Source organism: Impatiens glandulifera, chromosome 4 (genome assembly GCF_907164915.1).
Source record: "Impatiens glandulifera chromosome 4, dImpGla2.1, whole genome shotgun sequence".
Lineage (NCBI taxonomy): Eukaryota > Viridiplantae > Streptophyta > Magnoliopsida > Ericales > Balsaminaceae > Impatiens > Impatiens glandulifera.
In genome coordinates this window covers 38,297,018-38,312,878 of record NC_061865.1, presented here as the reverse complement: position 1 = coordinate 38,312,878, position 15,861 = coordinate 38,297,018, and the positions used below count along the sequence as shown (strand labels likewise).

Here is a 15,861-nt window from a genome sequence, read left to right as displayed (position 1 = left end):
CTCCTCTTATAGCAAAAGGTTATTCTCAGAAGGAATGAATTGACTTTAAAGAGACCTTTTCTCTAGTTTCATCGAAGGACTCTTTTAGGACAATCATGGCATTCGTTGCACAGTTTGATATGGAGCTTCACCAAATGAATGTCAAGACAACGTTTCTTAATGGAGACATTGAAAAACAATCTATATGGAGCAACTAGAAAACTTTGTGTCGGAAGACTCAAAGCATATGGTATGTAAATTGAGAAATGAAAATCCGGTGCTTATGGGATATACAGATTCTGATATGGCTGGAAATAAGGATAACATGAAATCCACTTCTGGATATTTGATGACATTTGCAGGGGGAGCTGTTTCATGGAAATCAAGATTGCAAAAGTGTGTGTCCTTATCGACAACAGAGGCTGAGTATATGGCAGCAACGGAAGCTTGCAAAGAACTATTGTGGTTGAAAAGATTTCTGTAGGAGCTTGGCTTCAAGCAACAACGCTACATAGTTCTTTGTGATAATCAAAGTGCAATACACCTTGCTAAGAATTTCATGTTTCATAAGAGAACGGAACATATTGATGTGCGATATCATTGGATTGGAGAATCTCTTGAAGATGGGTTGTTTGAACTTGATAAAGTTCACACTGATGATAATGTTTCCGATATGTTGACAAAGGCATTGCAAGGGAAAATTAAAGTTGAATGTGTGTTGTTCGATCGTCGGGATGGCGAACTCTTCCTCATAGTCAGGAAAAGGGGGAGATTTGTTGGGTTTTTGTTTTCCTTAGTCCATGAGGAAAATCCCAACAAGTAGGCCCATATTGGGCCACATTTAATTCACTTATTTGGGAGCAATATAAAAGGGGAGAAAACTTCTTTTGCAAGAAATAAGAGCAAAAGAAAGAGAGAGAAAATCAAGAAAGAAAAGAGGGAAAAACTTCAAGTTTCAGTAGTCTCAGTGTTTTGATGATCGCCGGAGTTTGCACCGTTGGATCGTCCTAATTTTTGGACAGCAGCTTCAAAACGTCCGGGCCAACATTCTGGACGGTGGAGATCGGATTCTAAGGTCTGGAGGTCGGGGTTTCATTGCCGGAACAGTAGTAGTTATTTTGGTGATATTCTTCCTTTCTTGTTCTTTGATTGTTTATATATCCTTGATGTGCATGTTTCCAAGGGTATTATGAATTTGTATGCCTCTATTATTGTCTAGAGAAGACTTTTGTATTGCTCTCTTGCTGGTGATAGTGGATTTTAAGCGGCACTAGGTGTCTCGTGGTTTTTATCCATTGAGGGTTTTGCACGCTAAAATTCTGTGTAGTTTGTGTGTGCTTGCTTGGTGTGTTACTCATTGTTTTAGGGCTGTGTTGATTGCATTTTGCATACCTATTTGTTAGCTTCCTCACAGGTTTAAATGGTTTGGGAAAGTGTTGTCAAACGAAGGATAAATTCCGCATTTTGTTGTTTACCGTTGTGGTGCATTTCCATCACATACCATGCTGCCCCTCATCTGAGAAATCATGAAAAATATAATTATATTAGATTTTGTATTTCCTTATAAAAAGCCATTTGAGCAATTTAATTTAGTAGAAGAAGTTGGATTTATATATATTTGTTGTTCAACATGAATTAATTTTATTTCCTTTTTGTAAAATTGTAATTTTACTTTCACTAATTCATATTTAGGTGAATACCAAAAAAACATTTAATAATAATATATCACAAGTCATAAGATAAAAAACAATAAAATGAAGTTTATTAACATCTTTTTTTCAATCATAATCATATTCTAGAAGGACAAAAGCCCAAACTTTGTGGTCTAAAAGGACACTTAAAGTTAAATGATTCTTATGGAATTAAGGTTGTATATTTTTATATGAATATAAGTGTGCAAAAACATGGGATGTCAATGAAGTAAAGAAAGCTCTAAAAATTAATACAGGAAAATGACAAAAGAAATATTGAAAGAAGGAAAGCATCATTAGTTGCTTACCTTACTTTCTCCTTCAAGTATCAAAACTTTCCTTCGCCAACACTTCACAGCATGATCAATCCTTTCTTCTTCATATCTTCCAAATTTTTATCTACAAAATCCCATCTTAAAGTTTCGGATCTCTCATTAAATTTGATCCATTGAAATTGGTATTCCACACAAGCCACAACTGCATGTGTTTTCAAAAAAGATAAAACTATGGGGTTCTTGAAAGGGTCAGGAAATTCATGGCAGCCAGTAAGAACAGACAACACAACCACCGGAAGTTATTGGCTTAACTGGAGGGTGTTGTTATGTTCCATATGGATTATAACGTCCTTAGTTTTCTCATATTTGCTAATTTCAAAATACGAAGGACCGAGAAGAACAAGAACAAGAACAAGAACAAGAAGAGAAAACATGGATGGAGAAATCGAACAAGAGGATTGCGGTATGTTATACGAAGACGAGGTATGGATGCCTTGCTTGAAAGAAATTCACCCAGGGTGGTTACTTGCCTTTCGCCTCTTTGCATTCTTCGTTCTTCTAATTCTCTTGATTCTAAATGTTACTGCTGATGGAGCTGATATATTTTACTATTACACTCAGTAAGTTAAAATAACTTATAGTTTATCATTAATAGATAATTTCAAATGTAATTGAGTTGTTGTAATTGCAGATGGACTTTTACACTTGTTACTATTTATTTCGGGGTATGTCACTAATCCATATAGGTGATGTTATTTATATTTTTATATATTTCATTAGAAATTAATTTAGTAAATAAAATTGCATTGTATGTGTAGCTAGGATCAGCTTTGTCGATCTACGGTTGTTATCGACACCACGTTAGAGTTGTTGAGGGGGTCGATGCTGAAAGTGGCACATTTCATGCACCTGAAAATGGAAAATCAGTTTATGATCGTCAAGTTGGAGGATTTTGGGCTTATCTATTCCAAATGATATTTCAGGTAAATAATATATATATTTTAATGTTAAATATTAAATTATCGGGTACCTACACCACAACATACAATTCGTTTGGTAAGAGTAAATAAATCGGGTTGTTGGTTCACGGTTTGATCCGAACTCAAAACTTGAAAGGATTAATTAAAGAAAATGATATAAATATATATAAACTTGCAATTTATATACTTATTTAATTTATTGTCAATTGAGAGTTGAGACTATACTTAATTCAAATATATAATGTCAACAGATGAATGCAGGTGCTGTGATTCTTACCGACACTGTCTTCTGGTTCATATTGTTTCCATTTTTGGAAATCAACAAACAATATGACCTTAATGTTGTGAGTAGTGAAACATACATTTATTTAATCTATATTACTCTTATTTGTGATAAATAATAATAATTTAAAACTTATTATAGTTGTTTAATTGAGAAACATCGTGTTCAAAAGACAAAATGTTACGATTTTGATCATAATCAAAGTAAATGTGATGTTTTTCCTAAATTCAGAAAATAATAATAACTAGAAGTACATGATTTTCCTTATGCAAACTCTATAACAAGATTATAATTGCTAATAATAATATGTATGTTTATCTTTATATGCAGTTAGTAGTGAGCATGCATACTATAAATGCAATTTTCTTACTTGGGGATACTGCACTCAACTGCTTGGTGAGTTGCATTTTTATGTTGACTAATTTAAAATTCTATTGTTTGTGTTTTTTTATTTTAAATATTTTCTTGTCCTCAGAGATTTCCGTGGTTTCGCATGGCATACTTCTTCCTATGGACGATTTTTTACGTTATTTTTCAATGGCTCGTCCATGCTTTTATTTTCCTTTGGTAAGATTTTTGTGACGATTGTGTCAATAAAATCATCGATCCTAAATAATTTATTATCTAAATCCAATTAATTTTTTAATCAGGTGGCCATACCCATTTCTTGACTTGTCATCTCCATTTGCTCCCTTATGGTAAGTGATTTATTTCAATATATTTACATGTTATTAGGGGTGATAAAAAGAACCTCAAATATAATTTTTTTTTTCTCATTTGCGCGGTCATTGAATTAACTTGAACAGGTATTCTTCGATGGCTCTGATGCACATCCCATGCTATGGCATTTTCATGCTGATAATGAAATTGAAGTACTTCTTATTGTTAAAGTGGTTCCCAAATTCCTATCAATGTGTGAAGTACTAAACATTTGTACTTTCTTAAAAGCTAAGAATTATCACAACATAGTGTTCCAATTATATTGACAAGAGTACCCATAAAAACAAGAAATTCTTCCCAAAATTACATGGAATCGAATTCTTGAAAATATTGCCCATATATTTGCATGGATTGGATGAATTCTATGCATGTACATTATTGGTGATTGTTGTAAGCTGATGAAAAAGAATGAGATTTGTTACCCATTTATAGGTGAATATAAAATATTTTGTAATGGGCATATGCCTTTGATAGAGTGAGAACATTGGTACAAGGTTTAAACTTTTTTTTTATATATAATTCTTTTTATGATTTAATGTATAAGACAAGCTAGTCAATAATTATTTACATTATGAAGTTTGAGTTGGTGTTTTAATTCAGTTTGGTTTGGGGTTTTTTTTTTTTTTGAATGATGTGTGTAATTTGTGTTATAATATTTGTTAGTTTCTCATTTTGATAATAACATATAATAAATTGTCAATAATTTATACTAAATTGTTTTATTATGGTGTTTTCATCCTAAGTTTAGGTTCTTCTTAGAAAAAGTGAATTAATAAAATTGTTTTTATCTAATAAAATGACAAGTATCAAAAGCTATTTATAAATTATGTACCTGAAAGGAAAATAATCAATCCTCTTCCACTACTTTAATCAAGAAAACTATAACACATGTAAATATCACGCTTGTATTTACACTAGAATAAGAAAAGTCAATATTCACTCGTTAAAATCAAACCGACTATTATCAAATTGGAGATGGAATGTCCCTAGTTCTAACTCTACCAAAAGTTAACATCTCGATATGAGTCACACATTACTTTTCTTACTCTATATTTTAGTATATTTCACTTTTGATGTTGATTATGCATATACCGAAAATAGTTTTTTTAATCTACAAAGAGATATAGATTAAAAAATGATTGAAAACAATCAAAAGAGAAAATAAAAGCATTATTTATGTTAACGTGATTCAAGATTTATCTAATCGAAGCTATTAATGAAATTAACAATTTTACGGTTGCATAAAACAATGATGAAATACAATATCATCATTTTGATTAAAACCTTATACAACTAAATGCGCTTTGTATTTGTTAAAATATCATCATAATTAAGTTGGTTTTAAAAACTCATTTGTAACCAATAACTTTCATGTCTTTTTGTAATTTAGTTATTTTCCATGTTTGATTCAATTCAAACACATTTAATTCATCATTAATTACTTTTATCTACTTTGGATATTGAGAAACCAGTTAAAAATAAAATGAAGTTGTGGTTAGATCAAAGTTAGAAAATGAGTTTATATACTCTTAATCTTTGTACGAAGAATAAAAAGGATAAGTTTGTTGTGTATAACCTACATCAAAATTTTCTTTTGATGTAACATAACTTGCAATGAAGTCTTGCATCCAATAATTTGGAACATACTTAATTATTGTATGTTTCTTTTGAATTGTTTCATATGAATTTATTATTTGTGTCAAGATTAGTATTTATTCTTATAATTTCAATAATATATATAATATCATTGATTTTTGGTTTTGGTTGATCATTGATGTCTTCTTTGAAAGGTTGAATATTCTCAAAGAAAACATCTTTTGAAACTACAATTTTATTTGATTCAATCTGATAAAGAGTATATCCATTATGATTAGAAAGATATCCAATAAAATACATTTTATGTCTCTATCTTCAAATTTCGATTTTTGAGGGAAAATATTTATCATGTAACATAAACAACTAAAACTTTCAAATCATCATATTTAACTTCTTGCTCATTATGAATGGTGAGTTACAATTCAGAACTTTGGTTGACATTCTATATATGTCGTAAAGGATAGAAAATGTCAAAATTTGATCGGTAGATTGGAATGTTCTACAAAGGATTTTTCTACTTTAGTTAAATGTCTATGGTTTATTTATACAACTCTATTTTATAGTGGAGAATATACACAATTCTTTTGATATATTATTCATATTTTTCGAAAAACATGTATTTTGAATTCACAAATTCAGTTTCATTATCAATTTTAAAGATTTAAATGTTCTTCGCATATTTACTTTTGACCATTAGATAAAAATTTCAATTTTTTTCAAAAATAATGATTTTATCATAAATTAGAAAAGTCCAAGTGCATCTAGAGTAGTCATCTACAATTGTAAGCATTAACAATGTTTTAGTGTATGATTCTTTTACAAGGTCCCCAAATATCAATATGAACAAGATCAAATTTATCTTTAGAAGATTAAGTGCTATTATAAAAAGGTAAACAATATGATCTATAAATTTGACAAATTTCACAATGATCCATATTATTGACAAAAGAAGAAAATAGTCTCAATAACTTAATTAGAATGGTGTACACATCATAATGTACAATTTTACAATTTAAGATAGAAATTAAAATTTCAGCATTATTATCATAATTTTTATTAAACCAATCAATAACTATGAAATATAAATACAAATTTTCTACACTTTTGTCAAATTCAAGGATATGATCTAATTTAGGGCACTCCATTCAACATCTGTTTTAAAAAAATTATACATCTTTACATATGTAATTAATCTTGTAACTGATATTAGATTATACTTGAAATCTACTGTAATAATACATCTTTAAGAATCAATTTATCATTTAATTTGTACTAGTGAAAAAAAGGTCATTACCGAGAGTACAATCTCTCGGTAATGACCCTATATATGTCGGTATAACACCGAAAGTTTAGGGAACTCTCGGCATTCGTCGGTATAGTGGTTTTTGGTAAATCTATTTGGGTGTTTACTGAGAGATTTCGTATATCTTTCGGTTTAGACACTAGAGATAAAAACCGAAAGTTATTTAAAAATTTTCAGTATTTCCCTCGTGTGAAAAACCGAGAGATAATAGATCATCTCTCGGTTTTTCACACGAGGAAAATACCAAAAGTTTTTCAAATAACTTTCGGTTATTCCCTTGTATGAAAAACCAAGAGATAATAGATCATCTCTCGGTTTTTCACACGAGGGAAATACCAAAAGTATTTCAAATAACTTTTGGAAAAACTTTTGTTTTTTCCCTTGTAAGAAAAACCGAGAGATAATAAATAATCTCTCAAAATTTTCCCTTAGGACAATACCGAAGGTTTTATAAATAACTTTCAGTTTTTCCCAAGAGGAACTTTCGAGAGATTATTTATTATCACTCGGTATTGTCCTTAAAATGGCTCAAATAGGCCGTTCGTTTTTTACACCAATCAAAACATGTTCACTTAAACCAAAATATATACAATACCATTCATAAATAAAAATATCATTATAATTTCAAAATTATAAACCAAACCCTGTTATCAGCCAAACCAAAACGTTTACAAATGTTCAAAAAAACTATAATGTACTAACTAGCTAGGGGGGTTGATACTGCCTCATTAGGAATGCAATTTATTTTCAGATTTTCCATTTGCGCATCCTTTTGCGCCTACCTTTGTGCCCTTTCTGCCTCAATTTCCGCCTCCCTTTGTGCCTTTTTTGCCTCCCTTTGCACTCATTATGTCTCCCTTTGCGCTCTTTTCATATCCCTCCTTTAAATTTTCTCCATTGTCGACGCCATTTGTTTTATTTTTGCATCCTCCAACAACAACCGATCAGTGGGTCAATGAGAATTGTTGTCACTCCGACGATCCTCTCAAAAGTGTGTGGGTTGGACGCCAGATCCCATACCGATCACTGTCCCATATAGTTGGCGTTCGAACATTTTCTTTATCAAGTCGAAGTCAGAGATATCTGGTTCGTTGCTTCTCACTTCTTCCATCTTTGCCTGAACATTTGAAATTAATTTTTATTTATATAAGCTATATATAATTTTATTAAATTTTGAATTAAAGTCATTTAACTTACAATCTTCTCTTGCGTTCATTCATTTGGGATTGAGTTGGGATTTTCTTTTGTAGCTTTCGGGGTACGGGTCCTCTTGAAAACTTCAACGACAGTGAGGGCCCATCATATTTCACTCGTCTATTGAAATAAATAATTTATGAAATTAGTAACATTCTTTATATTAAGTTATTTGAAATCATGTACATACCAAATCTCCCTCCACTTGTGAAAACAACCTACTTTCTGTATGATGCGTTAATTTCCATTTATTCTTATTCTCAACATTGATACAACTGTTTCTCTATATTTGAAATAAAAAAATAAAGTTAGAACAAGTTTTATTAGTTTTATTTAAATTATAAAATTGTATCTTAAATTTATTTGTGAAGTAATGGTGTCTATACACGAACTCCCAATCAGTTGTGATAGGATCGGTGGCACCAATAGAGATAGGGGTCTAGTTATTAATGACAACTTCGTACAAAACGGTTTGATAGAAATCATGTTAGGGATTTAAATCACTTTCTATTCTTCACAAACCCTTGCAAACTCTTGAATGATTCAAGTGCAGAAACGTTTGCTTAGGTTTGAAGCTAAGGACCGATGAAGAAGAAGATGACATAATGTAAATGACACAAAGAGTTGTTTATGGATGTTTGAAGCAAAACTCTCCTACGTCACCCCTTCTTCCAACCACTGGAAGGATTCACTATACTTTTCTTTAGAATCAAATACAGTTGCAAAGCTAGCTCACTGTTGAACAGAACAGACTCTGTTCAACTTACAATATATTGAAGAATATCATTCAGCTAGACAATACTTTGATTCTATCACTTTCATGATGTACAAAACCAGTAAAAGTAAGTAAGAAATTTGTTCGTTCATTCGTGTATCAGCTTGAATGTTCGCGTGTATTTCTCAGCCGTGTGTCTGTCTGTGTATTCCGTTATTCATCCATTGTCCTTGAGGATCTTTAAATAGGGAGCAAGTACTAATAGTCGAATCTTCTATAATGACACGTGGCGAATACCCATTGAAGAGCCTCCATAGTACATAGGTACAGTATACTCTGAGCACCATGATCATGGTTGTACCAATTTGGTAGTACGCCAAATATTCTTCTAGGATTTTCCTGCAAGAAACAAGTAGTGGGAAGAATATTTACTTATGTTGGATTAGTTCATTGGTTGTATCTGGTTGTCGTACTGATCTGCACGGAATAGTGGTGCAGGAGTAGCGTACAGCTAGTTGATCATGGATAGACAGATGTTAGCTTCAAGCAACTACTCAAGCTTGACATTAGACGTGCTTCAATTAGACTGACAAGTTTAATGAAGTTAGACGTCCCCGTCTAATAGCAGGATCCATTAGACCACCAGGTCTAATGGAATTAGACGACACGTCTAATTACGGTTCCCTTCAGACTAATCTGAAGGAGTTAGACTGCACGTCTAACTTTCATCTGTTAGACGACACGTCTAACTACGAGTCCCTTCAGACTAATCTGAAGGAGTTAGACTACACGTCTAACTTTCATCTGTTAGACGACACGTCTAACTACAAGTCCCTTCAGACTAATTTGAAGGAGTTAGATTTCAAGTCTAATTTTCATCTATTAGACGGCACGTCTAACTACGAGTCCCTTCAGACTAATCTGAAGGAGTTAGACTGCACGTCTAACTTTCATCTGTTAGACGGCATGTCTAACTACGAGTCCCTTCAGACTAATCTGAAGGAGTTAGACTACACGTATAACTTTCATCTGTTAGACGGCATGTCTAACTACAAGTCCCTTTAGATTAATCTGAAGGAGTTAGACTGCACGTCTAACTACGCCTGTTATAGTACACGTCTAACTGCGTATTCGTTAGACTATATGTCTAACTACGCATGTTAGATTGCACGTATAATTGCGTATCCTTTAGACTGCACGTCTAATTACGCCTGTTAGACTACACGTCTAACTGCGTAACCGTTAGACTGCACGTCTAACTATGCCTATTAGACTGCACGTCTAACTATGCGTGTTAGACTGCACGTCTAACTTAATGCGTCTAATAGCTAGTAAGTCTAATGAACCTCATTTAGACTTAGTCTAATTTAGCATGTTTTCGATACGCCTACGCCAAAAGCAATTAGTCGGCTTAGTTTAAGTTTTACACAAACTCATCATCAAAATTTCGATAGTCAAAGTGATTTGACACTTAGTCAAAATAATTTAACCCAACAATTTCCCCCTTTTTGATGATGATGTTAAAACTTTGCACAATTAAAAGATTATGTGAGTAATGTAGTAGATAGCAACAGACTATTCATATACCATAACAGATAAAAGCATAACTTAACTTTAAAACATTAGGAATATTTTTCAAAAGAAAATACAAAAACACCTTTCAAGAACATCAACCCCTAAAAACATCAAAAGATCATAATAAAAATAACATCAAAAGATTCTTCCTTCCTCCTAAGTCTAAGGCTAATCTTTTTCCCTTTCTTACCCCTTCTATAATGACACGTGGCGAATACCCATTGAAGAGCCTCCATAGTACATAGGTACAGTAGACTCTGAGCACCATGATCGTGGTTGTACCAATTTGGTAGTACGCCGAATATTCTTCTAGGATTTTCCTGCAAGAAACAAGTAGTGGGAAGAATATTTGCTTATGTTGGATTAGTTCATTGGTTGTAACTGGTTGTCGTACTGATCTGCACAGAATAGTGGTGCAGGAGTAGCGTACAGCTAGTTGATCATGGATAGATAGATATTAGCTTCAAGCAACTGCTCAAGCTTGACATTAGACGTGTTTCAATTAGACTGACAAGTTTAATGAAGTTAGACGTCCCCGTCTAATAGCAGGATCCAATAGACCACCAGGTCTAATGGAATTAGACGACACGTCTAATTACGGTTCCCTTCAGACTAATCTAAAGGAGTTAGACTGCACGTCTAACTTTCATCTGTTAGACGACACGTCTAACTACGAGTCTCTTCAGACTAATCTAAAGGAGTTAGACTGCACGTCTAACTTTTATCTGTTAGACGGCACGTCTAACTACGAGTCCCTTCAGACTAATCTGAAGGAGTTAGACTTCAAGTCTAACTTTCATCTATTAGACGGCGCGTCTAACTACGAGTCCCTTCAGACTAATCTGAAGGAGTTAGACTGCACGTCTAACTTTCATCTGTTAGACGGCACGTCTAACTACGAGTCCATTCAGACTAATCTGAATGAGTTAGACTACACGTATAACTTTCATCTGTTAGACGGCATATCTAACTACGAGTCCCTTCAGATTAATCTGAAGGAGTTAGACTGCACGTCTAACTACGCCTATGTTAGACTGCACGTCTAACTACGCCTGTTATAGTGCACGTCTAACTGCGTATCCGTTAGACTATATGTCTAACTACATATGTTAGATTGCACGTATAACTGCGTATCCTTTAGACTGCACATCTAACTACGCCTGTTAGACTACACGTCTAACTGCATAACTGTTAGACTGCACGTCTAACTATGCCTATTAGATTGCACGTCTAACTATGCGTGTTAGACTGCACGTCTAACTTAATGCGTCTAATAGCCAGTAAGTCTAATGAACCTCATTTAGACTTAGTCTAATTTAGCATGTTTTCGATACGCCTGCGCCAAAAGCAATTAGACGGCTTAGTTTAAGTTTTACACAAACTCATCATCAAAATTTCGATAGTCTAAGTGATTTGACCCTTAGTCAAAATAATTTGACCCAACAATTTCCCCATTTTTGATGATGATGTTAAAACTTTGCACAATTAAAAGATTATGTGAGTAATGTAGTAGATAGCAACAGACTATTCATATACCATAACAGATAGAAGCATAACTTAACTTTGAAACATCAGGAATATTTTTCAAAAGAAAATACAAAAACACCTTTCAAGAACATCAACCCCTAAAAACATCAAAAGATCATAATCAAAATAACATCAAAAGATTCTTCCTTCCCCCTAAGTCTAAGGCTAATCTTTTTCCCTTTCTTACCCCTTTTTTAACATTATTTGAGAAGGAAATCTACATCCGATTCTAGAGCTAAGGTTAACGCTGAGTTATAGGTTTCCCTGTTTCGTTTCTTAGATCTAAGCCTACCCACCCGAAGAACATAGACGAGAACTTTTGCATCGTTCAGGACTTTAGAAGGATTGGCATGAAACCCATGACTATGTTCAGTAAGGAGACAGCAAAGGAATGCGCAAAGGGGAGCGTCATAACCGAAGATCTTCTTTTGAGAGGAAATCATTCTAACTAGATTGTTGAAGAGGAATTTCGACTAGTTGATGGCTACACCTCTTGTGATTACCACCATTATTTCAAAGACTTTTCGCAAGAATAGATTTGGAGATGATGTCGTTGAGTAGAGCATACTCAACCTTCAAACAGTTACTCTTCCCGTGATACTGAACAGGAAGGATTTGCCCTTCGAAGACTTGATCTGAAAAGATAAGCGTCATTTCAGACAGAATTTCATTTGAGGAAGAAGGAAACTCATGGATTTCCTTGGTTGGAAGTCTGAAATATACTGAATGTTTCTTCAATGAAGTAAATATTTTTGCTAAGTACATTCACACGAATGTACTAATTATGATAAAAGCCAGCGGTTTCAAAGAATTCACGAACTGCTTGTTCATGATAGATGCAGTGAGGACGATGAAACTTCTTCAGCCCCAAAAGCTTTCAAGGATTCAAACATTTAAACCATTTCATGAATTATTAGAGTTGAAATAGATTTAAAGTCTATTTGTAGAGATTTCGGAGAGAGAAGTCATTTTGGCAAGATGAACAAATGATTTTGGCAATTCGAATTCTAGAGAGAATCAAGGATTTAGGAGTACTCAACCATTTGAGTGACACTATTCATTAAATATAAGGGAGCTAACGTGTGACATTTAATATTTAATGATTATACAAACCGTCAAAAAATTCAGAAACCTATTCCCAAGGGACACAGCTATCAATTAATATTAATCATTAAACTGCACTATTAATATTAGACGTATAGAAGAAATTTATCAGAAATTTAGTCACTCTTTAAATATTTGAAAGACACATGTCTTCAATCTATTTTAGAGATGACTAATTTATTTTTGGCGGGAAAAAGTACATAGACATATACAGTTGCAGATGACAGTTGTCCCTATAGCCGGAAGATGAAAAGTCTAAGTACACAAGTAGTTAGACGTTTATACTACTTTCCACATTCTTCACTTCTAATTGGGAAATCCGTCTATTAGACGTTAATGTCTAATCAAGTTTGTCTTATAAACGTTTAACGTCTATTAGACAAAGACGTCAAATTACGCATAAACACCACGTACTAGATGTGTGTCTAGTTAGACGTGAGCTTCCAATTTCTATTGTCTTATAAACGTCTAAACGTCTATTAGACGCATACGTCTAACCACGCAGGTTAATTAACCAATACATGAGTTCCCAAAAGAAGATAAAAACTACTTGAGTAGACATACGTCTAAGTAGTTAAGCCTCTTAAACTTCTAGTCCAATTCTAGTCCATTGGACGTATTGAGACCTCTATCTTCTTGTCTGTCCAGTTACGTTTTGAACAAATGTTCCTCCTCAGTTCATGCACATAATAAAATCAATCAAGATCAATAAGTCCTAAAATATTTATTAAAGTGAGAAAACTTAGTATCGGGTAGAGGCTTCGTGAAGATGTTTGCAGTTTGTTGATCTGTTGGGATGTATTCAAGACGAATCTTCTTCTAATTGACATGCTCTCGGATGAAGTGATGTCTGATTTCGATGTGCTTTGTCCGAGAGTGCAACACTGGATTATAGGTGATTGCGATAGCACTTGTGTTGTCGCAGAAAATTGGAGATTCTTCAGCCTCAATCCCATACTTCATAAGCTGTTGTTGAACCCACAAGAGCTGTGAACAACAACTACCAGCGGCAAGGTACTCTGCTTCAGCTGTAGATGTGGCAACCAACGTCTGCTTCATGTTGAACCAAGAGATAAGACGATATCCAAGGAACTGGAAAGTTCCACTTGTGCTCTTTCTATCAATTTTGCACCCTCCATAATCTGTATCAGAGAAACTAGTCAAATTGAAACCGGAATCCTTCGGATACCATAGTCCAACATTTTGAGTTCCCTTCAAATATTTCAGAATGCGTTTAGCAGCAGTGAAGTGATAAAGTTTAGGATTAGCCTAAAATATTCCACAGACACCAACAGCAAATTGGATATATGGTCTACTAGCAGTAACATAGAGCAATGACCCAATAAGACCTCTATAGGCTGTGACATCTACACTTTGATAGTTGTCCCGATAGCCTGAAGATGAAAAGTCTAAGTACACAAGTAGTTAGACGTTTAAACTACTTTCCACATTCTTCACTTCTAATTGGGAAATCCGTCTATTAGACGATAATGTCTAATCAAGCTTGTCTTATAAACGTTTAACGTCTATTAGACGTAGACGTCTAGTTACGCATAAACACCACGTACTAGATGTGTGTCCAGATAGACGTGAGCTTCCAATTTCTCTTGTCTTATAAACGTCTAAACGTCTATTAGACGTATACGTCTAACCGTTTAGGTTAATTAACCAATATATGAATTCCCAAAAGAAGATAAAAACTGCTTGAGCAGACATACGTCTAAGTAGTTAAGCCTCTTAAACTTCTAGTCCATTGGACGTATTGAGACCTCTGTCTTCTTGTCTGTCCAATTACGTTTTGAACAAATGTTCCCCCTCAGTTTATGCACATAATAAAATCAATCAAGATCAACAAGACCTAAAATATTTTTAAAGTGAGAAAACTTAGTATCGGGTAGAGGCTTCGTGAAGATGTTTGCAGTTTGTTGATCTGTTGGGATGTATTCAAGACGAATCTACTTCTAATTGACATGCTCTCGGATGAAGTGATGTCTGATTTCGATGTGCTTTGTCCGAGAGTGCAACACATGATTATTGGTGATTGCGATAGCACTTGTGTTGTCGTAGAAAATTGGAGATTCTTCAGCCTCAATCACATAGTCCCTAAGCTGTTGTTGAATCCACAAGAGCTGTGAACAACAACTACCAGTAGCAAGGTACTCTGCTTCATCTGTAGACGTGGCAACCGATGTTTGCTTCTTGTTGAACCATAAGATAAGACGATCTCCAAGGAACTGGAAAGTTCCACTTGTTCTCTTTCTATCAATTTTGCACCTTCCATAATCTGTATCAGAGAAACTAGTCAAATTAAAACTGGAATCCTTCAGATACCATAGTCCTACATTTTGAGTTCCCTTCAAATATTTCAGAATGCGTTTAGCAGTAGTGAAGTGAGAAAGTTTAGGATTAGCCTAAAATCTTCCACGGACACCAACAACAAATTGGATATTTGTTCTACTAGAAGTAACATAGAGCAATGACCCAATAAGACCTCTATAGGCTGTGACATCTACACTTTGACCACCATCATCTTTGCCTAATAAACTGGAGGAGCTCATTGGAGTAGCTGCAGTAGAGCAGTTCTCCATCCCAAACTTCTTCAGTAACTCTTTGGTATACTTGGCCTGATTGATGAAGATTCCTTTCTCTATCTGATGAACTTGAAGACCGAGGAAAAAGTTAATTCTCCCATCATGCTCATTTTAAATATGTCCTGCATCAGCTTTGTAAATTTCTCACACAATTTGGGGTTAGTTGATCCAAATATAATATCATTAACATAGATTTTAACAATCAGAATGTGAGAATCTTTAGTGAATCTAAACAATGTTTTATCCACAGTTTCAATAACAAAATCATTATCAAATAGAAATTCAGTCAAAGTGTCATACCAAGCTCTAGGAGCTTATTTCAAACCAT

The 15,861-nt window shown here is 33.8% G+C and overlaps 1 protein-coding gene and 1 long non-coding RNA gene across 2 annotated transcripts; both read left to right on the top strand.

Moving 5' to 3' along the window:
- Nucleotides 1-2,119: 2,119 nt before the first annotated feature.
- Nucleotides 2,120-3,607, top strand: LOC124935095 (the record flags this gene model as incomplete). The annotated part of the gene is made up of 5 exons (XM_047475555.1): nucleotides 2,120-2,565; nucleotides 2,637-2,670; nucleotides 2,764-2,928; nucleotides 3,177-3,269; nucleotides 3,539-3,607. Coding segments are annotated over exons 1-5 (750 nt in total), but the record flags the coding sequence as incomplete, so codon positions are not given.
- A 75-nt stretch (nucleotides 3,608-3,682) lies between these two features.
- Nucleotides 3,683-4,261, top strand: LOC124936819. The gene is made up of 3 exons (XR_007099163.1): nucleotides 3,683-3,775; nucleotides 3,859-3,906; nucleotides 4,015-4,261. It is a non-coding gene; the product is annotated as an uncharacterized LOC124936819 (long non-coding RNA).
- Nucleotides 4,262-15,861: the final 11,600 nt, after the last annotated feature.